The sequence below is a fragment of the Nothoprocta perdicaria genome, unplaced genomic scaffold (assembly GCF_003342845.1).
Source record: "Nothoprocta perdicaria isolate Ctin4 unplaced genomic scaffold, notPer1 scaffold_341, whole genome shotgun sequence".
Classification (NCBI taxonomy): domain Eukaryota; kingdom Metazoa; phylum Chordata; class Aves; order Tinamiformes; family Tinamidae; genus Nothoprocta; species Nothoprocta perdicaria.
In genome coordinates, this window is record NW_020455579.1 from 197,502 (window position 1) to 223,391 (window position 25,890).

The following is a 25,890-nucleotide window of genomic DNA, read 5'->3' on the forward strand; positions in this document are numbered from 1 at the left end:
ATTGCAGAAATACATCTGTTGATCAGTGGTTTTTATACTCTAGAACTGATGAGCCAAACATCCTCCTRTTTGAAGTATCCACTTTTTTTATCTGATCTCACGACAGATGCTCTCTCTCATTTAAAGAAGAAGCAAGTTTCAAAGACTCAGGAGTTGAATTACCAAAGGCTTCTTTGCTGTCTGCTTGGACCTTATCACAGTTGCCCYAAGTTATTCCTATTCTTATAGCCCTTCCCATTGATCATTGAATCTGAGGACTTTTAGGTCAGCTATTCTTCTATGAAGTGAGACTTGAACTTCAGTGAAGGATTATGTGTCCTGCAGAAATTGTGCTTGGGCAGAATGATCTCTCCYGCTAGCACTATTCACTTGCTAATGTGAGCAATGGAAAGAAACACAGGGCCTAGTTAAATAAAATTTTGACTTGAAAATAATGATGGGTCCATGGGTTTAACTTATCTTCAGTGTGTCCTTGCTCCAGGAAATATATCTCACCTTTTTCATCTCCATCTCCTGATAAAGTTATTTTAATCTCATGACATCTAATAGGAAAGGCAAGGGTATTTCTTGGAAATAACTGCTAAGTAGTTGGGTTTTTTTTTTTTTTGTATTTTAATAGTCTCATTTTCAGTCAACTCCTCCCTCAATTTCCAGAGTTTTACCCAGCTCTTGGGATAGCAGTTAATCTGCTCTGAGTATAGTTCCATCTTTTTATAGTACTTTTTATCTCAAGTTAAAAATCCTTCCTTTAAAATAAGATCTGAACTCCTCCCCTACAGCAAGATGTAGAATTGTGGAAAATGGTGGCAAGTGCAATGAGAGACAGATGCCTCRTTTCTTCTCATTAATTTGATGTTTGTAACAATAATTTTCTTCATGAAAGACAGGGAAGAGTACTGTCTCAGGAAAAGCAGGACCCTCATTTTTTTCAAAGTAATATATAGAGTTTATCCAAATAGTGGCATGCTGGATACTGGYTGTTTTATGACATACTCTGGAAAAAATAAAAGTAATCAGTAGTAACAGTGGCTTGAAAACAAACCCAATTTCTTTTTGTTTGGTGTACTTTTTGTTTGGTTGGTTTGTTTGTAGTTCAGTATTCTCAGGCCTACTCYGACTTCTCAGGTAGTCATCCTGTAAAGCAGCATTGCTTATTTTCATATTTTCATTCCARGTTTATAATTGTCATCAGTATTCTCAATTTTACTGTAAAGAAAAAAGAGTTGCATCACAAAGAATTCTAAAACTGAGAATCTAAAAAAGAGGCACCTTTCCTAAAAGAAAATCYAGTGAAGCAATATAGTTTTTCTGCGATGATTAATTTTGTATTCCTTGTTTGAGTCTTTTCCTCTTATCAAAATAACGAAAAATGGGATTGTCTCTTTACCTACAGAGATGTGTGATTTATGGAGCTTGCCCATGAGGACAGGTATGCCTAAAATAGCAAAATACCTTTCAGTTCCTTTGCTCTGCAACATATTCTGTTTTGAAATGATTTGAAAATAGATTTTACTAAGTCAAAGCAAAACTATGATAGGGAACTTTTTCATAGCTTATTTCTTCTTTCCTTTGTGTGACAAAAATGGATTCAGCTCAAAAAATATAATGCAGATTCAAATCCAATTAATAGTATCAGTATAACAATTGACTTAATCTTTTGATTGATTTATATACCAATACAACCTTGATATAAATGGAGACTGTTGACTTATTATGGGAGTTAAGGAAGACTTGGACTTACGGATTTAGAATCATCCACCATTTCTCAAAATGGGGCATAGGCAGCTGACTCACTCAGGGTTCAGGTACTATTTCATAAATTGTCCAATTAATAGTTGTTAGCCTTCCTTGAACTCTGTGTTTGGATCTGATAGAAAATTTTGGTTAGTTACTAGGAGATAAAGCTTTCTGGTGGCAAAAGGAATCATTAGYGGAATGGGTTGCCTCTGTTGCAGGAAGACAAGGAGGGAGGGAGGGACGATGTGTCAGGTACATGTGTATTGGAAATGTCAGGCTTGTTATCACACTAAATCTTCAGCAATCACGTGTAGAGCTGCCTGACAGGAACTCTAAATCTTCCCAGTTGTATGATTAGCTCGACTCTATTCCTTTTCTCCTTCCTTTTTCCCTACTTTTATTTTCTTTTGCCGTCCTCATCCCTTCTTACTAACCACTTACATAATTACATTTTCTCTGTTGGTCTCAGTTTTGCTACATTGTTACCCAACTTTGATATTTTTTCATCTTTGCACATTATGTTACATCCAGCAGATTCTCATGTTGTGCTGTTCTTTCTTGTGTCATATAATCTTAACCTTGGGCCAGGACTTAGTCAGCAACCCAGTCATCTGCCTGCAACCCTATCATCATCACTGGCAGGTTTTGGAAGAAGCTAAAGGTACATTAGGAGTGCTTTAGGTGACATTAATCATCCTTAGAGCCTGGGGATAGAGAAGGAAACTTCACAGGATCCCTTTCATTCCTATTTTTATTTATTCCATAGTGCATAGGTGACTTAACTGCCCAAAAGTTTCCTTAGGCCCATTCCTCCTGCCACCTTTCGCAAGGATACTTCAAAACATAGGCAAGAGAATGAAGATATATTCTAGTATTATCGTTGCAAGACTGGCTATAATAGCATTCCTAAATGCTTGGGGGATTTGTCTAAAGGCAAAACAAAATCCAGATAAAGCTAAATAAATATTGGATATAATTTTAATGAATAAATACAAGTCATGATTTAGAAATCTGTAATGCTCTGCATATATATTTTACTGGTTAAAATGAAATCACCATAATAACATATTAACGTTCAGTAGCACTAAGTAGATTATACAAATGCCTAGAGTTCCTGAGTTCATTTTGCTTCAATGTGTTCAATGTTTGTGAGCCAAATTTCATTCACACTTTAAAGTTCCAAACTAGACTGTTTAACTAGACTGTGAACTGGTTTCATCTCTAAATTTCCATTGCTAGTGTAAATGATCTGTTATAAGATTTAAAGAGCACACAGATTTGTGCTAAGATGTATTTATAGGAAATATATGTTTATATATATATAGGTGTATACATATACACACATATATAAACCCAGTTCTCTTTGTACACTTTGCTAATCTAATCTGTGCAACAGAATATTTCATCAGAAATATCTTCGTTCAGGTACATAGTCTTCAACATTTTACACTACTGTATATGAGTGACTGTTTAACTTTGAAGGCAATATCAAACTGGGTTCAAACGACCATGCTATCTGTCTGCTTCTTTACAGATTGATAAATGATACAGATATGTGAAAAATGCTCTGATCTGTAAAATTTAAGGCAACCAATCTACAAATCATTAAAGCAATTGTTTCTATTTGACATAACTCATTTCAGACAAGACATATGGAAAACTTTATAATATCCACTGTTGCTAATTTGCTCTATAGTTTAGTTATTTAAAAAGCTGATTTTAATATAAATATTATACATAAATATTGTGTATCTTCAGGAGGTGGGACTAAAATCCGGTCTCCTTCACATAAAAGATTGCACCTTTGCAAGCCTATCTTGCCAGTAAGATATTACCATTTTTTACATTTTCCTAAAAAATACCCTCTGTTCTCTGAATAACAGACTACAAGAGGCTGAGCTTGTGAGCAGCTGAGTTCTTCATCTGGATATGCCTGTACTTTCACCTCAGAGCTAAGCAGGAACAGCTCTTCTCAGTGAGTTCAGCCCATTAGCAGGTTTTGAACCTCTCAGGCACAGCTGGCCACTACCAGCAGCACAATTACAAGTCACTTGAAAAWACAGTGATTTTATTTTTATTTTTTCCCCAAGAAGATAGGAATGGCAATATTGACCTGATATCATGAGATCTTGCTTAGATGCCGGATATGGAGGATATTATCAAAGATTTTCATTTTCTGTTTTTGCATCAGAAAATGAATCCATATTCCACGAATCCATTCTCACATGATGACATGTGCTTCTTAGTGTGGGGAAGTGCTGTGAAGGTGCATTTCAGCCCTGTCAGAGCAAGTCTTAATTTAAAATCTTAAGTTCTAGTTAGTTCTTCCCAACAAAATATTCTGTATATGGTGGTGGACATCATCCTTACCAAAATRTCCCCACCTTATTTGCTCTTAGATCTAAGAGTCTCTCTCAGTTCATCTTGAATTAAGCAGGAATTTCAGGTGTACCGGACCTATTCCCAGCCTATRTTGGAGCTGATCCTGTAAGAAGTCTCTAGTCAACATTCAGAAGAGGAAATGTGGAAGTGTAGCCGGCAGTTGGTCATGAACTGGTGCTTGTGTCTCTCATCTGTCAAGTGACTGCAGGACCAAAGGATGCTCTGGGTTATTTCTAACCCTTCAGTACTTCTTTTTTTTTCTTCCTTTTTTCATCATCTTGGGTTCAGTCTTCATAGTATGTAGGTGACAAGTGAAAGGTATTCTTGCGTTTGCTTCCTGTGTATATAAGAGACTGGGTTTTCTTCTTTCTGGCACTTGCAAAAGAAGAGTTGTCATCCCCAGCTAAGGAGAGATAGGAAGCAATACTCTCCCTTAGGCCATAGCTGAGACAGGAATCATCTATTGCTGCCAATGTGCTTTCGGTATCTTCAGTCATCTCCAGCCTTTAAAAGAACAAAGCTTGCTTAATGTTTCAGTTGCTTAACCTGAGGCTATTGTCATAATATTAGCAATTACTAAATAGAACAAGATTTTTATATGTGTGTGTGTGTATATATATGTGTATACACACACACACACACACACACACACACACACACACACACACACACATATATATAAGTATATATATATAATAAGTATATATATATATAATAAGTATAATATATATATAATAAGTATATATAATATATATATATATATATATATATATAAATCCTAGTTTAGGATTCTTCCTTCTTTCCAAGTTAGACCACTGAGATTTTCAGTTCTCTGGCAAGCTGGACACCCTGATTTTTATGCTTAAAATGGTATCAGCAGCTTTGAAGTTTAGACTTAGCTTTAAAACTGGTATTAAAGCAATTAAAACTGCTTGGAGAAGCAGATGCTTTTTTCTCCTGTAAGGGCAACTATATAAGAGGCTGGTGAAGAGGGAAAAAAAAAAAAAAAGAAAGAAAAAAGAAAGTTGTTTTTGTAGGTGGTACCTGTGTATGCTTCTCCAGTTGAAGTTTTTGTTCCGCATCACCACAGGAGGAACTTGGCTTGTAATACCATGGTTGTTAGTGCACTGGGTGAGACAAGGTGTTGTAAGGACACAGCAGAGACCRTCAGCAACTTCTGAACAGGGAAATAACCACACAGAACGTCAATCCTTACCCATCATTATCCATTGTTTTTCTTCCTGTATTATGCTCTAATAAACACAGACATAGTCAATAAAAAAGGTGTCCTCAACTAGGACATTAGGATGTAGCATCAACTTTTTCCTTTCCYCATTCCTTTACCCTTTAATTAAATATGCGTTGTATTTTCCACAGTACAAGTGAGGAGCTGAGACACAGAGAGATTGAAAAACTTGCCTCAAGCCTAGGAGGAAGTTTGTGATGGACTTAAAACCAAGTTTCCTGAGTCTTTAGTGACTTCATCTTTTTCTTTCCATCTTCTCAGCCATGAAGACAGTGTACAAAATAGATGCAGGATGCAGCCACTCAGAGTAGACTGTATTTTGCTGCCASTTGTGCAATGCATATATTCTACTGCACAAATAAAGTATGTCCTTACRGAAGGCTGATATTTTATACCTTTTTTTTTTATATATATACATGTTTTAGACTTAATTCAGAGTGAAATTCTGCATCATCTCACAGTGAGGGCAAGAGGGCAAGAGAACGGCTGAATTTTATTACATCTGCTCTTGCATTGACAGCATTCAAGAGAAAATGTTAATATTAATATGCTTGTTGGCTAACATTTACCTATGCTATTACCTATTACTGAGGCTATWTCATTTACCAGTTTAATATGCAAATATGGTGATTTTACACTTTTTAAGCTACAGAGTATCCATTACTGTTTAAAGAGCAGAACACATTGTTGTGTTATAACTTTTTTGCAATAAGTTTACTGCATTCCTCCCTCCTATTTCTTGATAGACTGAACTCACTTTCATGAGCTATGATGGCAGCCACTTATTTGTGGTTTTGCAAAGGCATTTTTACACACATTACATTTCCATTAAACTGAAATATTGTCATTAAAACAGGTGTAACCCACTGGAGAGTATATCAGTATAAATTACATTTAAATCTAGTTTTGAGCTAGCAGCTTGCAGCTAAATTCTGCTGATAAAATCTAGCGTTATTAACTGAAATTAATAAGGAATAAACTAACAAAATACTTAAGAATTATCTGCTGCAAATATGATTATGTGACATAATGAGGGACTACTCATGGTTGCAGAGCCTAGTTTTCCATGTCATGCTGCTATCTGCCTGCTGGTAAACAAATGGCAATTTGAGCTGTATACCACAGCTGTACTGGTATACTAGAGCTATGCTGGTAAACAAAGTGAGCCAAGAATTGAACTTTGGTCCTAAGGTCTAGAAGCACAACTTGAGTTTAGATGTCATAGCTCTGAGAAGGGCACTGGATGTCCCTCGCATGTGCTAGCATCCAAAATCTACTTAAACATTGTCTAGGGAAGTGCTACTTGGTTTAGGTCAAAATAGTACTAGGGAGCAGGTTTAATGATGAGGTGATTAGGCCATGCAATGTGATATGCAATATCAGCATAGCCTATCTGTCTTTATATAGCTGAGTTCTCTGGTTGATTTCAGTTGTAGTGTTGGGGTACAATATTTGTGATTGGGATCACACATAGTCAAAGAAATAAAACATAAGCTATTGTCATTACTTGTTTTGTGGTAGTAGTTGAACATCTCAGGCATAGTCAGTAATTTGTATTCTGGACCCTTGATATACAGTTTTATGGTTGCTTATGGAAAATATCTGTTTTTCACAGTTGTAATTGCTTTTACCTGAGTAGTGATTCACAAGATCTTCAAGGCACTGAAAGGTTTGTCGTGGAGAGATGTAATACCAGTTATTTGGAAGGCGAAAGATCCTGTAATGTTTCACTTGGCTGTGCCGTACTGACAGTGAATATAGTCCTGTAGAAACAGGAGAACTAAGTTGGGTCAAATGTCTATCTAATTCTAGATAAGAGTGGCCAAGGTGTGGTTCCATGTTCCAGAAGGCCCTGGAAATACCTGAACAAACTGAGCGGCCATCCTAATTTATACRCTCACGTATAATGGAGGGAACCAAGAGTCCAGGATCAGAGTCTAGGAGACTGTTTTTATTTATTTATTATAATTTTTTTGATGTCTATTCCTTTATTCTTTCTACAGTGGGTCATTTTTTGAAAGGTTGTAAGGGACCTAGGCCTTAACAAAAGTTGTTTGCTCCCTTCTGAAGTGGAGATTCGGACTCCTCTGCTGAAGTCTCATTTAATCTGTTTCTGACAATGCAGTTCTGGTAGGAGCTGGCAGCTTAGATTTCTTTTTCCCTTGCTTTTCTAAAACAATTATGTATCGTTGATAAAATTTGAGCATTGAGCCTAAATTTCTTTGAATTTAATACTTATTTATTGGCTCATGCTATGCAAGAGGTTTGCCTGGATGATTTAGGGTTCCCTTCTAACTGCAGTTCTGTGACGTTAGGATGTATAATGGTGCTTCAAAAGTAAAAGGAAAGCTATCATAGCATGCAAAGGGAGATGTACTCTGCCCAGGCAGCCTGGCCCGTTGACGAGAATGAAAGTGTGAAATGCGAGCAGCACAACTCCCACATAGCAACATAATTAAATCAGAATAGCTTTGGCTTGGGCTGAAAGATTCTGATACATTGGCAGAATAGATGTCAGTGTTTGTGTTTCTAGGGGGGCGGGCAAGATGATTTGTTAGACCAATCCATTAAATAAAAATGGTGGGAAAAATAGTCAAAAAGAAAACTGTAAACACATCATGTTTTTGAAAAATAAATATAAGAACCAACTGCTTACGTAGGAAATGCACTTATCAGCCACCCCCAGTGTTTTTTTATAGCCAATCATTTGTTGATGGAGGCAGAACTGCAGCTCTTCTACCATTCAAAAAGCCTCTGCTGATGAATAAGCTTTGCATGTAACCAGAGTAAATAACAGTGTTTAGACAGATGGGTCTTATTTGTGCTGATGCCTGTGGAACTTTCCATGGCCATCATTAACCTTGTTTCCAGAACCACTTGTGATGTAGGTGACAGCAGACCAGTACTCTGTACTGGGTGACATTGGCATCTCACTGCATACCCTGTATGTTTCCGAACTGATGCACATCAAGTGGGATGGGTGAGAACTACGAGTTGACAAAGTGATAATGCCTGAGATTGAGAGGAGAGAAAATCCTATTTTCTCACCTTTCCTAGTTTCACTCTCTCTGATCATGAAGGAGCCGACCTTGGTGTTGGGAAGCTGTAGAAGTTCCTCTGCTTTTTCTCTCCCCAGCCCTTCAAACAACCAGCTGTGAAGCAGGAAAAAACAAAATCTGAAATTTGGACACCATTGAAACAGAGAGCTGCATGTGGTCCTGAAAGTGCAGCAGTAGCCAGGAAAGTGACTGCAAAAATAACACTGTGGCTTTCTGTAGTTATTCTCTCAACTATTTCCAAGCATATTTCTTCAGTTTATGGAGAAAATCATGCTCTCCTTTTCATATTTGGATTTTCATTAACTTTTTTGAGGCTAAGAGGACAAATAAAGTGAATAAGATTTAGCCTTATTGGGGAGATGAGGCTTTTCTCATCTCTGGATTTGAGATGTTAGACACACATCTATGTGACATATGGATGGCATGTCTAGGGTATTAAAGACCTGTTAACTAGCTGCCAAAGAGCTACTTTTTCTGGATTGATGTAATACAACCTCAAGATACTATCTTGAGTCCCAAAAGCTGATAATTTTAGGGCATCAGGTCAGTGTGAGAGTCGCAGAGTTGGTTAAAGCATCTCTGTATTTGGTGTGTTGTTATGGACCAGACATAGTGAAAGTCTGCTACTGTGTCTTTGTAGTCTTTGAAATTACGTATCTGAACTGTTTGTCATGTTAACTACTTTTATTAATCCAGACTTGAAATATTATTACTATCAAGTTATTCTGCTTATTCTAGGCCAAAGTGTGGACTTTTAAGATAGTTAGTTATGAACAGAATTGCTCTAATTACTTTTCTTCATTGTTTGGTAAATTTTGGCCCAGCTACTGAGTAATGATGTAACTGAGTTTGCTGTGCTGATGTTGGAGTCACTGTCACTTTAAAATCAAGATGTTCTTGTGGTTTTGATCTAGTTTACCATCCACAGAGTAGTTAGGGATGAGTCTTAGGAAAAGTTCACAGTAACTTTTTGTTTCCATATCTGTCCCCAGTATTTGGGAAAGCATCTCTGTTGCAGGCGGTTGTAGCAGCATGTTAAAATATGCTTCGAATTAAACAGGTATTAAAACCTTTTCCAGAAGGTTTTAATTGTGTACTTCAGTGATTTTTCCTGACAGGTGTTTAGGTCAAAAACAAACCTCTGAACTTTCCTTAGCTTTTCCAGTGTGAGTTTACATTTTGTTCTATTTGGTCTTGTTTTCATAAGAAAATCTAGCTTTAATTTTATTTTTTTATAAATACTAAAAATCTCCTTGTAAATAGATTCTCTTTATTGGTGTTTTGAAATGAGAGGTCAGCCCAAGGCGCAGATGTATTTTAAATATTTTACACAACACTCGAGCTTTTTTATTTTTTTTGCGGGGGGGGGCGGGGACAGGGAGTTAGGGGGATGGGATGGGGAAGCAAATCTATGTATTTAAAACTAGGATTTTATGTTTCAAATTTCTGTATGTGAATATCTTGTCAGCTTTAGATTTGGATTTGGTATTGTTGTATTTCAAGGGGACTGAGATATAGATAATTATAGGCTGTTACCAATTACAATTACTGGTCACTGTTATCAGTACTTGATTATGAGAGTGAATAACTCTAATCAAGGCAGTATATTGTACACTRTGCTAAAAGGCTGTAGGAAGCATGCACTTACCCATGGTAAACTTTTGCTACGTATTTTCCTGGAATATAATTTTCTCGCCCTGTTGTGAGGGAATGGACTCTCCACCAGCCTCCTTCACTGTGAGAAAGAAAGAAAATGCATATTGAAATCTGTGGTTTCAGAGCTTGCTCTGAAACTCTTAGGAATGAGTTAAGGCATACAGGTTAGCCTGTAACCTTCTGTGTGTATTCCCGAATCTGAGTAGTTGCAGATGACCCCAAGTTTGTTTGGTTTAGCAAATTTTCTTCTCTAAACTTGCACTAGGATTAAATTTGGGTGTAGAAATAAGTTATGTTTGTTCCGTTTAAATGGCACAAGTAGTCAAATATCTTCCTGCAGTTAAAAGAGGATGGGTAAATACTTCAGTGCTTAAACCATGCTGTGCTCGGTCCTCCCACAGCTAGACCAAGCTGGTGTCCAAGCCAGCGTGTGGCTGGCTCAGCGTGCGGCGTCTAGACGGCACTGCTGTGACTCCTGTAATGTCAGGGTAGAGATACTTAGAAAATGAACGCTGTCTGCCTGGAAATGTTCTTTCAGTCTGATGGAGCCAATTCACTCTATATTCTTTTCCTCATCTTCATGAGCTGCTGAGTGGACTGCAAGGTTCTGTAGAAGGACYTGTAGCTGAAAGGAGGTGATTAGGCACGTAGGCTTCTTCCTTGATAGGTCTTGGATTTTAATAGTATGTATTGGATTTGTCTTCTGAGTGTCTTGGAAGAACAYGGGATTAAGAATTTTCACAGGGATGCCACAAAACATTAAGTGATTAATGGTAAGGGTTATGGCAGTGCAGAACTACGATGATTGATGTTTGTTTTCCACCTATTCCTTTAAGGGTTTGAATCCAAATAACAGTGTCTTGCCTTTGAAGCTTCACAGAAAGAGCATTCATGTAAATGCTCCCAGATAATCCCCAGACTGCAGTTCTCTGCAGGTTCTCAGAGTATGTCAAAACAGCTACATTCCATTTAAAACATTTAAATTATACTACCAGACTTATAGCAGCTTATGGTACAGCATGCATGTGCTGAGGGAAAAACAGTCTCAGCAGTTCGGAGTTGGAAACATCAGGGCCCCGCAGGTTTTATCTGTGGGTTTCCAGCTAACGTGGAATAATCTATAAGAAATTTAAGTTGCTTTTTTTTTTTCCATGACTGTCTCAGAACCAAAAATTCTGAGAACAAAAACAAAAATACAAAAACAATCAAACAAAAACAAACAAACAAACAAAAACAAYCCCTCTGCACACACACAAACTTATTTATCTCTCTCCTTCCAAAATGTGTTATTTCTAACCCTTAAAAAGTCCTGTGTCAGCTGGAAAAGACAAAACCAGCACATCCATTCAGGGCTAAGAGCCACAAAAACATGTAGGCTAGGGGTGTCATTTAGTGTACCCCCAAGTAATTCTAGTTAGATCCAGTTGTTCCTCGTGTGTTCAYGAGTTCAGAACAGAGGTTGAGCAACCAGAGGGCTTACCTAATTTTGCCAACATGCAACAGTCAAAGTATCTAGGAATAGTTGTATTTTCAGTATAGAGTCCACATATTATATTTCTGGCATGATTTATGGATGTGGTTGTCACCAGTTCCTTAAGCTTGTAAGAGAGTATATGGTATGAGACGTACTTCCTGAAAACTGCAATTCACCACAAAAATATTGCTTGAGTAGAAGTTTAAAAATTAATTGCAAGACGAGGGCCTGCTGCCTGCTAATCTTGGCCTCTCCATGGTACTTCCCAGCCACTTTTGGTCTAATCATACCTGCTGGGCTGTTCTTTTCATCCGCTACATTTTGCTTCCTTCAGTGACTCAAGGAGTCACACAGCTTGTGTGGAGTAGGAGTCTTTATGCAAAAATTAAATCCTATTATCTTTAGTGCATACCCCAGCAGGGGAGAACAGGCTCTTCATTTAGGGCAAGCCATACGTGTCTGCATAAGGCATCGGAGTGTCTTTTCTTTGCACACGCTGATTCACAGCAGGAAGAAGAAAGTTCCATTAAGGCTTTCGTCGTCCCTCCTTTATTACTGGGAGAAATGCTTGAAGCTGAATAACAAACAAACATGCTAAAAACTGCCATTGTAAGAATCTAGTTCTTTTAGAATAWGTCCAGTAGATGATGCTCTCTATTACGTCTGTGGCATACAATGGTTTTAATTCCCATTGATATGTTCCAGGCATATGTACTTATGTGTTTTTTTGAACGCCCTTAACTGGCAAAGGTTAGGAGACCTGAGCTGGAGTTTCCATGTTAAAGCAGTTTTTGTGCAATGTCATGTRCATTATGCAAACTGTGACGTGGTTTAGATATCTGGATATTACTGGGGAAGAATTCCCCTGATTTAGGGAAGCTCTCCATCAGCAAGAAGTTCAGTTAGTGACCRTGTAAATCTTGTGATCTGTAGGTTTAGGGAGTCAGTAAGGAAGGACACTGTAAGCAGAATGTGCAGCTGCTCCAGATCAGACCCATGGTCCATATAGCCCAGCACCCTGTTGTGGCAATGGTTCTGCTAGGTCATAGTGGCCTTGAGAGGAGCCTGAGAATTCATCAAGCATCTGTGATGCTTCTCTTGAGTTCTCCTGTCCTCCAATCATTTGAAGCTCTGAGAGTTGCCTGATTAGATAAGTTTCCTGTAAATTTAAAATCCTTCAATGAGTTTCTCTGCTATGTGTCTGGCCTCCCCTTCCTCTTGAGCCCATCTGGTCTACCAAAACTGCAAAAGTGAAAAATTCTGTTTAAGCTGTGGGAAACAGTGCCCGTGGGTTTGACTGTGCACTGCTACAAGTGGTGCACAGAAGATTATCAGGGCTGTTGTCTTCAGTTTTTAAAGGAGAGTGCTTTCTTGAATTTGGGAGTATTTACATTATGCTTGTGGTCAGGCTGAACTCATACTCTTAATACTATGTCCTTCTGGGTCTCATGAAAATTTTGAGTAGAACAGTTTGGGATATCTTTGAGAAGATTAATTCATGCACCTTCTCTTCCCTGTGTCTTGACCCAAAAATGCAGACTCATTTAAACATTTTTTTTTTTTTTTAAAGGGAAGAGGTAATTTCATTCTTTTACTTTTTAATTAGGAAGATGTTTTAAGAGCTGATAACAAGAGTTGTTCTCATTCATCCTTTCTTCTGAACAAGAGATGCATGTGCACACACACAAACACAGGGCTGATGCAGAGGAACTCGGAATCATTTTCCTTTTCTACTTGACTTGGATTATTTCTATTTTTTCTGTTTTCCACTACAATTGGAGGATAGTTTCTTAAAAGCCACTTCAAAGCAATTTTTTGGAATTCTGTTTTGAATCTTAATATCCAGTAGAATCTGAACCCACCTTCTAAAACCATATCAAAGGGAAATAAGAATCCAAGAAGAATCTGCAATCTCAGACCCTTATGACCTTATTTTTTTATACCTTGGCTAAGTATCTTTCTCTGCTGACTCCAAACTTAGTTTATTTTGCTTAAATACTTAAAAACCTATCCAAAACTGAAGCATTCTTAGACATACTCTTATAGACTTCATCACTTGAGTTATTCAAAACCTTCTTGGACACTATTCACAGGATATAGCAAGGCTTTTAGGAGCCTGTCATTGATTTTTATATCTGGACCATCTCATTGCTCAAGCATTCATGCCTTCAACTCTCATGGAAAGTTTACAGACTGAAAAGAAGCACTTTGCTCAAGAGAAATGAAATTCACAGCATTTACTTGGTGCCAGATGCATAGAAACATAGCAACGTGAAACAGTCTTACATCAGCTAATCTAGTTTAAAAATTGGATCAACTTACTCTGATAGCACACGTAGTTTTTCTCCTACATGAAATATGGGTTGGCTTATGTCTGCTGAAGGATAATCATAGAGGACAGCAAGGAAATCACTCTCCTGACCTGTTAAAGACAGAAAAAGAAACTTAAACGTGATACAGTTCTAAAGTAGCTATTTTTGGTTCTGTTATCTGTATTTTATATAGTAAAAACACCACTGCAAAATGTTAATCTGTAAAACTCAAGAACCTATAGTTTTGTAAGAACATAGTAAAGATCAGAAAGGAAAAAAGAAAATAAAAAGCTTTTGATTGATTGGAAATAAATAATTTTACATTTCTTTTCTAATAATTATCATATTTTTAAAAAATGCTCAATCGAAACTAGCAAAATGAGTAAGTATTCATGGTAGTAGGAAGTAATGCAGTCTGAGACCACTGTTCAAATGTCTTCAGCTACAATTTTGGGCAGTGCTGACGCATTGCATTTAAAAAAAGGAAGATGTGTGTTGAATCCTTCCAGCGTTTAACGTCACTGATATTTTTCAAGGTTATTAAAGTTGTTTAGGTTAAGGGCAATGAGATGGAGGTCATTATTGTTGGTTATTGTCCATTTCCCATCAGTTTTGCAAGTTAGCTTAATGAACAGTCAGTGAATTTTGCTCTCTGCGCTTATGTGGAAATGGCCTCAGAGATGCCATATGATGCATCTTATCTTCCTTTCCAGAAGAAAAGTAAAATGATTTTGTACTCAACTGCAATTTTCAAAGAGAGGGACCTTATAGATTGGTTGAGAATCAAATGGAAATTAATTTTTYAGTTAGAATTCAGCTGACAAATATTTTTGCTAATCAAGTTAAATAACACTAGTGGGGCCTAGGGAAGTCATAGTTATGGGTGGGATTTTTGTTTCAATATTTTTACTCAAAGACCATAATTCCTGCAGAAAAAAATATGTATGACTGAAGAATAGCCAATAAGCCAATGAACTCCTTTGAGGTGTTAGTACATGTCCAAAATTTGCTCAGTCTGCTTTGAGATAAGGACCTGAATCATGCTCATGAGCATGTGGACAGATTAACGCACAGAATATACTGAATATTTGTGCTCGTTATCACTTTAGTTGCAGACCTCTCAGGGTTTTGGATGTGTCCTGATAGAGAAGAACGTAGCTTGTGGTGAGTCTGAGCTCCGCATGGTGTGCAGCTGTCTACAGCCCTCAGCTGCAGGACAAGAGGCTAGAGTCCTATTTTGTGGACTTGCAACCCTACATACAACACATACTATTACTTGGGTGGAGGTGCTTGAACGCTTCATAGGCCCCATCCTGTCCACCACTCTGGGCAACATGGGAACTATGAAGCATTCAAGAGTTTCTCATTTGCTGTGAGTCTGCAGGAAATGCTGACAGGTAGGAGGTTCACAGCATCCAATGCTGGGCATTTTGAACTCTTTGGCACAACTTCCAGCAAGAAAGATTGTAAAACATCTACATTCCTTACTGGAAGTGGAACTCAATCCTCTACATGTAGTACCATCTACCAGCACAAGAGGGGACAGTGTCTCCCCCATACCAGAAACAGCATGCCCCTTGCTAGGCACACCACACACCAGAGTCTTTGCAGTGGTTGTCRGCTCTCCATATTTGTCCACTCAGCACAGCTCAACGTGTGCAAAAATAGAAATGACTTTGGGGGTGTAGAGAAAGAAATTACGCAGGCAGATAGACACATATCTGTATCATTACATTGTTGTTTAATATAGATTCCTCTTCAGATAGTCTTATTTATTCATTTATTTGCTGGAATCTAGAAATGCCATCTAGAATGAAGGCTGAGATTTGGTCTGTGTTCAGCCTCAGTGTCTCRTGGCCTGGCAAATAATATACATTGAGGTATTGATTGTGATGTTTCTGTGTTACTGAAGGAAACATGCAAGCGTGCAGGAAAGAAATACTGGCAGGAGAAGCAAAGCATGTGTAGTTATCTTTACAGCAGTCATAATGATAATCTAAACAATAAGGAAAATACTTCACATCTGTGGTTTGAAAGAACTGAAAAGCTAATTTCCTGTGTTATTTTTGGCTAGTGGTTTGTTGTTATGCTGTAGAGACTGGAAGTAAGCAATGCAGTGGGTGACTTTACTTGATTATATTCAAAATGACTGTCCATGCATTTAGTTTGCTAACCTTGCTCACAGAGCTGGCCCTATGATACAGCCAGCAGCCATCCTTACAGATGTGTAGAGTCTGGAGCTGACATGGGTTAGTTTGTTGGTGTGGGTTTAGTATTAACATTATCAAGTTTTTCTCACTTACTTAGCATCACTCAGTTAATCGGGATTTGTTCAGTACCTAAGCATTAATCAATCAACTTCCATGATTAGTCTACTGTAACTTACTGTATAACTAGTTCAACCAGATTGAAGAAATTGTGTTGAATATGTCYTTTGATTGCTTTCCTGTTATGCACTAAAATTAAGAAACATCTCTATATAGTATCAAAGGCTACCTCTAGACCTAAGTATTGGTGCTGAATTATTTTCTACAAAGTCAAATATTTTCCTGGGAATATATCCTRACCTACAGAGTCAAGATAAAGTGCCATTCCCAAAATTCTCATTGCAAATTGTTAGAGAGCACCTGTAAGACCATTTTTTTACATAGATTTAGTTTAATGATTTTTTTTCTAAACATACTCTGTTATATAAAAAAAAAATTGTTTCCATACTGAGAGGGTAGAAAAAAATGCTTTTCTGCCCTCCTTCCTTGCCTTACATTTAACATCATACATTGCAATACATTTAACATGCATTTTGTTATGCATAGGGTGGGGACTGGACTTTTCTTCTCCTTAGGAGTTATTTGCATAAACTTTCTTTTTTTATGTTAATTTATAGTTCTTAAAAGGAGATAATTAATTGTAGTATTGGCTGCAACATCCAGGCAGAGGTTACKTCTGAAAGTGTCTGTACTGAGAGAGAAAGTAAAAGGCTTTTGTACTGCCCCAAACCTTTCAACCCTCCCACTTCACAAATAACAAGACCTCATTTTAACTGGTATTTAAATGAAACCTCACTGGGTTTTTTTGATCATGTAAAAAAAAGCCCTACACACTCTACAACACCTTGCAAGACCCAGTGTCTCCTTTCAGATACCAAAGCTTCAAAACGGTAACTAAACCAATTATCTTCTTTCTCCACATCCACATCACTCAGTGATCTCTGATGGATTTGATCTAATGAACACCTCCTACACTTTTAAGTATTTTTTTTTAAAAGAAAGGACTGAAATACTTTTAACGCAACCCTTCCTCCACAACTTGAATGTGTAGGTTACCTCTAAAATGGAACAGCTCAAAAGTTATATGGAAAAAGCTAAATATGGTTATTTCCACTGAATCAGATAGATTTTTTTTCTTTTAGGAGTAAAAGCTGAGCTTGAAATTCAGGCCAGTTTCAGGTACCCACATCCTGATACCTTGCGAGGTGCAAGCCTGAATACTGCATGCTTCAAATGACTGATTAGGAGGTGAAGCACTGCTGGAGATGGAGCAGGGCATCCCAGTCCACCCCGGGCTGTACTTTGCTGTCAAGGAACAGGCTGTGCCCTGCCATGGACCCGGTCTGGGATGGGAACGAGCTGCTGGTCCAAGCTCAGCTCCGTGCACCACCCCAGCTCTATTTTCTAGCAAAAACACTTTTGGTTTCTTGCATGACATATCCTGGGGAGGAAAAGKAGGGCACGCGGCTGGGAGGGTGCCGGTGGTGCAGCCGCAAGGTGTGGCCGCAGCGTAACCTCGATGTGCCCGAATTAGAGCTAACACTGCCGCTCTGGGCACTGAGCGCTGTGCAGGTGCAGCCGTGCGCAGCTCGGCAAGGATTGACTCCAACCTGGGGTCCCCTGGGAGGAGAGAGCAGTGGGAGGGTCTGTGACTCCTCATAACCCTTTGCTTTGGCAGCTACTGCTATAAGCCAAATGAGGCCAGGCCCGGGATGCCCGTGCTGTGCTCTTATATCGGGAGTCCAAATACATCCCATGGAAACAAAGCTCATACCCTGTTGCTTTGGTCAAGGACCAAGCCTGGTGCACTGGAGCTACGGGAAAGGACAAGGATGGGTATGTGGTGCAGCACAAAAGCTTATCAGGATCCAACAATTAAATGCATTTATGCTGCAGATTTCTCATGCAGAATGTGCTTATCTGCTTTCTCTTTTGCTTTTACGTCTTCATTCCTTGCCCTTCTATCCTTCACTTTAACCTACTTTTCCCAGTATTTACCTGGAATTGCTGTAGATGATGGATTGGCTCTTCCATCTGACTTACAGTTAACATGMCTGTTCCTGGACTTAGGGAAATCTTTTGGTGTTTGGCAACATGACTTGGGGTTTGATCTACTCAAAATGGCATCAAACTCATTAGATTAACCCCAATACACACTTTCAGTACTGCATTCCTTTTCCCCTGTTTTCCCCAGATTTGGATGACAATATTACTTAAACAGTGGTTAAGCCATTATGGGAGATGCTGATGGACTAAGAATTAAACACAAAAGAGCTAGGAAAGCATTTAAGTCTGCCTTCAGGTGCTTGAACGCGGGTATCCAGGACAGTTTTAGCTGTCAAGAATGCCTAGGCCAGAGCTGCTGGTTTATGGGAAGCCTTRTTCCCATCTGGAATGGCAGCTGGAGGTCAAGCAGGATGTGACAGAGCATCTCACTGGAAGTGCTAGACACATAGGATTGAACCTGTAGGTCCCATTTAGGTAATCTCCTGTTGAGATCTCTGTGCTATCAACCCCTTTGCTGAGGGATCTTTTATGCRTGTGTTCCATTTGTGTCATTGCAAGGGAGGCTTTTGTTTTTAATCCTACTAAATCCTACCTTTTAGTGTCAGCGTGAGCTCTGTGCCATTCGGCGCACAGCTCTGGCAGCTCTCGTAAGGCCCCACTTTGAGCAGAACAATTTTGATGACTGCAATATTTTTTATGGCGTTTCTGGCAACATCAGCACAGGCACGTTTCTTGCAAACAAATAAATGGTCGGTTTGTGTTACACATCCAAGCAGCCACTAGCAATGTGGAGTCTGTGTTTTACTAGGACCTAGGGCTATATAACTGTCTTCAGCAATGCTGGAAGTGTAGCTGTATTTCCTTCCAGCGCTAAAGAACTAAACTATTCTCCCGTCCTCTTAAAAGGGAGCAACATAGTTGTCCAATTAGCAGTTATGGAAAAATGCAAAATTTTGATWAACACCTCTTTCCTTCTCCCCAGCCCCTCAAAATTTCAATTTTATACCTTTGGGGAGTCATTTAGTGCTGCCCTTGCCTGAGTGGACCATCATATTTCAAAGCAGGAGCTGTGGCTGTGCTTACCCTCCACCTACGCACTTACAGTTTGGAGTAGCAGGTCAATGATTTCTTTTTTCCCCTTCCCACTCAGACTCATGATCTCTACCAGACTATGGGGGTCTTGCAAGCTGATTTTCTCATGTATGGGTGCATGGGACAGATGTGTTAGATCCTCTTTTGTTAGTTGAGTTTGTGAAGTGTGTTGTCTTATATAACTTCTATTGATAATTCTAGTAATGTGGAAAGTTGGCAGCATACTGGAATAATTGCAAATGTCCAATCGTGGGCCTCAGGGTCATTGGAATCAAAATGTCATTAAGTCATTAACCTTAAAACTGAGCAAAATCAAAATATAAGAACAACTCTGTATACAAGATTACATGAAAATACATTCAAAGACAATAATTCTGCTTTCAAAATAGAACAGTGTTTTCTGAATCAGAAGGAAATGCCTTTCAAGGGATACTAGCAAGTCTTAACATTTGTTTGTTTAATTAAATTATTTCTTGGAAAAAGAGCTAGAATACGCTTAAAAATAAACATTGTCTGCAGATGCCTTCCTTCTCCCACAGCAAAGTCACACACTCACTTTTTTTACATCAGATGAATGAAGGAAGATTCATGCATTWATGTACAATATATTTTGAACATCTTTTTCTCTTGGAAGAAAATAAATACATGCTTACCCGTTTGGCTCGACACACTTGTTTCTGCTGAGGGTCTCGACGTTTTCATAGTGTTTCCCATAGCTCTCTCTAATTCCGTCAAAGCTCTTCAGAACTGAATCAAAGACATGGAAATTAAACTTTAGAATAACACCTGCTGTGCCAACACGTAAAAAATAACCCAGCTTTGGCGTCTTCAATTTTATGTAGTTTTCCTTTTGAAAGCTCTTGCTTCAAATTCAGTTTTACAAATTCGGAGTTTTACATATTTGCTAAGCTCTCACCACTTTGGTGCTTTTATCAGGGGAATAGCAGAAAACCACAGCTAGGGAAGTTGCTCAGAAGAAYGTAATGTAGTAAAAGTTTCCATTACCAGTGCCCCAGCACAATAGGAAGTCACAGCAAAGCCTTGCCTGTACAGTCATTTTATACACACACAAAAAAATGTTCTTCTCAACATTTGGAGTCCTGAGGCTACAAAGAAATCAGTTGGGTTGACAAATCTGTTTTTCAGCTCTGTGGGTATTATGTTGTTTTATTGCTGAATACCAAGAATGTTGTTTGGTGGTTTTCCTCTGATGCACTTGGGAGYTTGGAGAACGTGGGTGGTGTAAGAAAAGAACATAACACCTTGCTTCAAAAGCGCTTTTTTTTTGCATTAAGTCAGTGGTCTAATTTCTCCAGGATCTCATCTTTCTCAAAGCTTTGGAGGATGTGCAAGAAACACTGCCTAGGCAAGCATGGGTTATTGACAAGGAGAGTTCCTTCTTGTGGCTTTGCTGTCGGGCAGCAGAAGCACCAGCTGCCTTCTCATGTAAAAGGTGGCTCATGCTGTGGTGCATTATCAGAGTCAGAAGAGAGTAAGTCCTACTTGTTCAAAATTGTGACGTTATTAGCTGATTTTTTTAAAAATAGTTTTCTGGTAGTTGCCTTGGGAAAACGGTAATAGAAACTCTAGCAGCATCATATAAGTGTTTGCTGAACTCTGTGACCTCAGCTACCATCTACTCCTCTTGGGTTTTTCTCTCTTTTTTTTTAGTTTAGATTTCAAAGCTGATTACTGCCTCTTGGATGCTGCTCAGTACTTAACATTGTCATCCTGGCTTGCTCAAATTTGTGTGCTGACTTGAGCAGTTCTGCTGAAATCAGTGAGACTCTTATGGAATTGTCCTTTGGAGTAAGTTTGTTGGAACTGAGCTCACTGCAAAATACAGTAAACTGTCTACATATTATAGTGATCTTAGTGAGATCTCCAACATTCAAGAGAGAAAATTCATCTCTCAGCACTAATTTTCTTGCATTTTTTTGCAAATGGTAATGCAAACTTCAATTTGACTCCATCTCATCCACTTTTCATGCTCCCTAGTTCTATTCATAAAAGGTTTTTGCTGAAAGTCTCTATTGGTGCATTATTTTTTTCACTATCTGTATTCAGGAACTAGCTTGTGACACATCTATAGAGTGCAGCTGTGCCAGCATCCTTTGGACAAGTGACAGAATTCAGCTTTCACAAAAATTCTGTCTTTGTCCATTATAAGGAAACTAGAAGCAGAATAAAAGTTACCTTAAAATTTAAATAAGCAATTTAAGTATTCACCTGCAAATGAAAGGGTCTCTCTTTGTAGAATATATCAAAACATTCTCTGTCTAAATACAAGGTTTRTAATTTTCCCTTCTGAAATATTTTTCTGAGTTATATTCTAGCAAGAATTATAGGTATAGGGGTACTATAGCCAATGCTTTGGCTGTTACTGTTGTAGATGTTCCAGGCTAATATTCAAATGATCCAGCAAAATTTCTTAGGCCAATAGGGATCTCCACAGAGCTTAAAAGGCCAGGCAGCAATTAAAAAAGAAAAAAYCAAAACTAAAGCTAACAGTGGCACCTCTGTATGCTCTTTTATGGTGGAACTGTCTCTTCAATGGCAGGAAAAGGAGTCATTTTACTAGTGAAGTGTGGCAGAACATTGTTAAGGGATTTTCTCCTGTTCTTGAGGTTACAGTGGGTACAATTTTCGAACGCCCCCGGGTCACTTGGGAAAGTGAGACATAGGGTTTATATATAAGGGAAAGACTTCTTAAAACTCTTTGTTGCACTCTTTTTAAAAGAGTGGCACATTTGAGTAATGTACTTTCATTTATTTAGATGGTATTCAGGTGTCTAAACCCTCAATGCTACTTTAAAAATAAGTGAAGCAAATGCTTGCCTATACACACTTTGGCATTAAACCACTTGCTGTATAGTTCAGAAGGGTTATGTGCTGGAAAATGAGCACATACCTGCTTGCATGAACATTTTTGCAGAGCACATGCAAAATTAATCAGGTGAAATTCTGCCATGGAAATTGTTGCTTTATATGGTGTTTTTCTCCTAGTAGGCCCTCTGAAGTCAAAAGGAGAGAGCAGCAGAGCTCAGTGCTGTTATTTTAAAGGGAGAAGAATCTAACTTACGGAAAACAAAAATGTAATAAATGACTTATAGTAATAGTGCAGATCAATGCCATTTGGGGTTTTGATGTCACTAGTGTGGCAGTTTTGTGTCTCATAACATTTTCCATGCTAAGTTCAAGGTCGCATATTACACGTGATGTCATAAAATCTCAAAGGTGGCCAAGATCTCAAGTTATCTAGACTCAGCGCAGCAATAAGAGACTGGAAAATTTTGGCTGCTACTGTTAATTCGCGTATCCAAAGTAATCAAAAGGAAAATGACAGATGTCAGACCTAGTTTCCTCACCGAGGATATTTGTCATCATGCATTTGGGCAGAGTAAAGGTGCCTGTAGTCCAGTCAAAAGCAATGGGGTGAACGTTATGAGGCAGAGTGCTTCCCCCAGACATGGAAAATGGAATGGAAATGTCAGAAATAAGTTTTGTTTTGCGGGGGAGACAGAAGACTCTCTCAAGTTCCGCCTTGTCAATGATACATAACTGCTTTAGAGTAACGGTATATGAATTAGAATTGAGTTTCTAACAATAYTAAACTGTGATTTTTCTAACAATACTAAACTGTGATGCATAGGCCTTTTAAGTACAAAGTACAATTTATGGCTTAAGTAGTTCGTGCTTGTGTAGCAAGCAATGAACACAATGAATACAAATTCATTGCATCATTATATGACAAAATATATGGTGGCTTTCTTGAAGTTTGAGATATTCTACCAAAATAGAYTTATAGGAAACTGTAGAGTATCTTGTGAGTGAACAGATTTTTATTTTTTTTAATTGCTTAAGTGTATAGCAAATCAACAGAAGTTTTATAGATGATATTCTTTTGGAAGCGAAGAGTCTATTCCAGGCACTGTGTCTTAGTCTCCGATAACAACAGGGCTGTCGGAGTTTGGGAGATGAGTAAAGATTCCCTCCATCTGTTGCGCAGCAGTTAATTGTGCCACAACAAGACAAAATAGTTCTTTGAGGGTTATTCACGAAGCACTGAGATGATAGACTCTCAGCTTACCATGTCTTGGGTRTCCCAAGACCCCTGCTATTTCATGTCTGAGGATTCGCTGCGTTGAAGAGCTGCAACCAAGCACAGCTCAAAGTATGTGAAAATTTTCACAGTGAATTTTCACTGGCGTGAAAATCAGAATTTAACCGTGAAGTCTGTGTCTTCTGCCCTCTCAACTCTATGCTTTTTCTTCCCCTCCTTTCCACTTTCTTGAAAGCAGGTCGTTGCAGCTGCAACTGTTTGCAAATGCACAACTATGGGGGGTTTAGTGATCTTTGCTTTTAGTGTTTGTTTGCTTGCTTGCTTGTTTTCTTCCAAAAGAAAGATGAGAAAATGTCTCCAGTCCCTGTCCTGCCTTGTGCTGTTTGTCAGTGGCAGAGATTTTGGGAGCTGTGAATTTGTCACCACTGTCACTGTTCAAGACTGGAATCTCGCTGACCTAAATTGTGGGTCGTGAAACCCTGCGGTGCAACTTTGTACCTTCCCTTCCTACGTACATAACATGTGGCAAGAGTTTCCTCTGGCAGAATCTGTTCTTTCAGAAAATGCACTTGTGGAGTGTTTAAATGGCATGATACATAGGAAATTCCATTGCTATATAAGGACTTTTTCAAATTTCTATGCAAAATTGGATTAAGAATTAGTAGACAGAAATAAAATATAAGTAAAAATAAAAAAGGCAAAATAAAAACCAGCRTAAACATATTCTGTAGGGAATACCAGATAATGAAATTCAGAAATCTATCATGCGTCATACATTACTTCATTTTTGTTGTCTGATATTTACGTCTGTACTTTAAAGGTCTTAGTATTTAATTCTCAGTAAGGTTCACAGGTAATGCAGCTTTCCTCTTTAGCTTGGAATTTRAAAGCATCCCCTTCTGGGAGGAAAAGGCAGCTCAGTTTTCACAAATTATATATTTTTTTCTCCTATGAATTTACCTTGAATTGCTCATTAATCAAAACATACAGCCTTTTAGCTTCCAGGCACTGGTATCTTTGCACACAATGCAATCCTSTAGTCAGGCTAATTCACAGAGGCATGCAAAATCTAGGTACTGCAAAACAGCACATAAATGCTGCATTTATGCAAACTTTCAACACTTGGAGCAAAAGCCCACCACACTGTCAGGGGCATTGCTCATATCCTGGTTACAGTGATCTGCAGAGTAGCTTCAGCACAAGGAGCTGTGCATCTCAACATGGGCTTTCGAAAGAAATCCTTGACTTCTTGTCCCTTTTATGTTTGGCACCAACACTTAAAAAAAAGAGGTCTGGGCAAGCTTTTCTATTTCTGCCTTTCTACCCACCTGCTTTAAATGCCCAGCCTGAATTCAGTAGCTATTAATGGCATAAAACTCGAATTTCTGTACATAACGACTGGCATATTTGTATATGCCAGTATACAGATAATCTCGAATGTATAAGAGTAATTATTACCTTTAAATGCTAGTCATGGTATTCCGGCTTGCAGGATTCCTCCGAGGAAGCAGGAGTCATAATGCAGCTCGCCTGCTGCCAGCAAGGTTTGGCTGATCAGGTCGAGGAGCAGCCGGGCGAATGCGCGTGTTGTGAGGTTCACGCTGTCATGTACGGCAGCATTTGCCAAACAGGCCACACACTTCCTCTCTGAGAAATAAGGAAGGCTCAAAGTGCTTGCAACAGATGAGGTTCCTGTTGCGAGCGGGTCCTTGGGGCACTTTATCTGTGGAATGAGGAAACAAGGAAGTTCTAATCATTTTGCATCAGGTTGGTTTGGCGAAATACGAGCAAAAAAAAAAAAAAAAAAAAAAAAAAAGAAAAGAATAAAATAACCAATGTATTATGTTAGTTGCACAAAAAATATTTTCTCTCTTATTTTTCCAGGAAAGTTTAGTCCCAAAATGTTTTGCTTCATGAAATTTTGCTCTTTTTTTCAGGCAGGTTAAAAAACCCCGATTCTTTATTATACAAAGCATGAATAGGAATTCAGGTTTACCCATATTTTTTTATTCTATATGTCAAATAATATAGTCTTGCATGTTCAGCATCGGCCATGAATGAACATGGGAGAAAGCCTGAATGGATGAAACATACTTTCATGTTAGTATTGTGCAAAGCAATAAAATGGCCATGGGAGCCAGTGWCTGAGATGGTGAAAAAAAAACTACTAGCCTGTTGAATAACTGACCAAAGCCATTTAGGAAAACTGCATTGGAGATATAAATACAGATGTTCAAGGGATTTATGGGAGTTTTTCCTTGGCTTTTTATGATCAAGATGTATTTTGAAAAAATCATGTAAGTCACTTTATATGATTAAAAAAAAAAAGAAAGTGACCAGCTGACTTCACACCAGAGTAGCTGTGAGTAAATGCTCAATGCAATGTGCAGGGTAATGGAAAATAATCCATTTGCTGATGGAAGGCTAGAAGCTGACAACCATGGCAGCTGTTGTAGAAAGAAGAGCTATTGGAACCAGGGATAGCGATTAAATTCTCAGAGCTGTGCCCAAATTTGGGGCTGCTGTACTTTTATATATTTATTTGTACTGCCCTTATAATGCCCTTATAACACAGAGGTAGAACAGTGGTGTATC

General features: G+C 38.4%; 2 protein-coding genes across 2 annotated transcripts in view; one reads left to right on the forward strand and one right to left on the reverse strand.

Annotated features, from left to right (window-relative positions):
- The window catches only part of TG (thyroglobulin), a 144,425-nt gene that overhangs the window by 82,185 nt on the left and 36,350 nt on the right, over positions 1-25,890 (forward strand). The gene's annotated exons all lie outside the window — the stretch shown is intronic.
- SLA (Src like adaptor) lies at positions 3,936-24,898 on the reverse strand. The gene is made up of 8 exons (XM_026043916.1): positions 24,754-24,898; positions 19,886-19,979; positions 13,877-13,976; positions 10,073-10,159; positions 8,414-8,517; positions 6,997-7,128; positions 5,164-5,296; positions 3,936-4,623 (listed from the first exon to the last, which is right to left on the reverse strand). Exons 2-8 carry the CDS (start codon positions 19,944-19,946, stop codon positions 4,404-4,406), a joined length of 837 nt encoding a protein of 278 aa, XP_025899701.1. The 5' UTR covers positions 19,947-19,979; positions 24,754-24,898; the 3' UTR covers positions 3,936-4,403.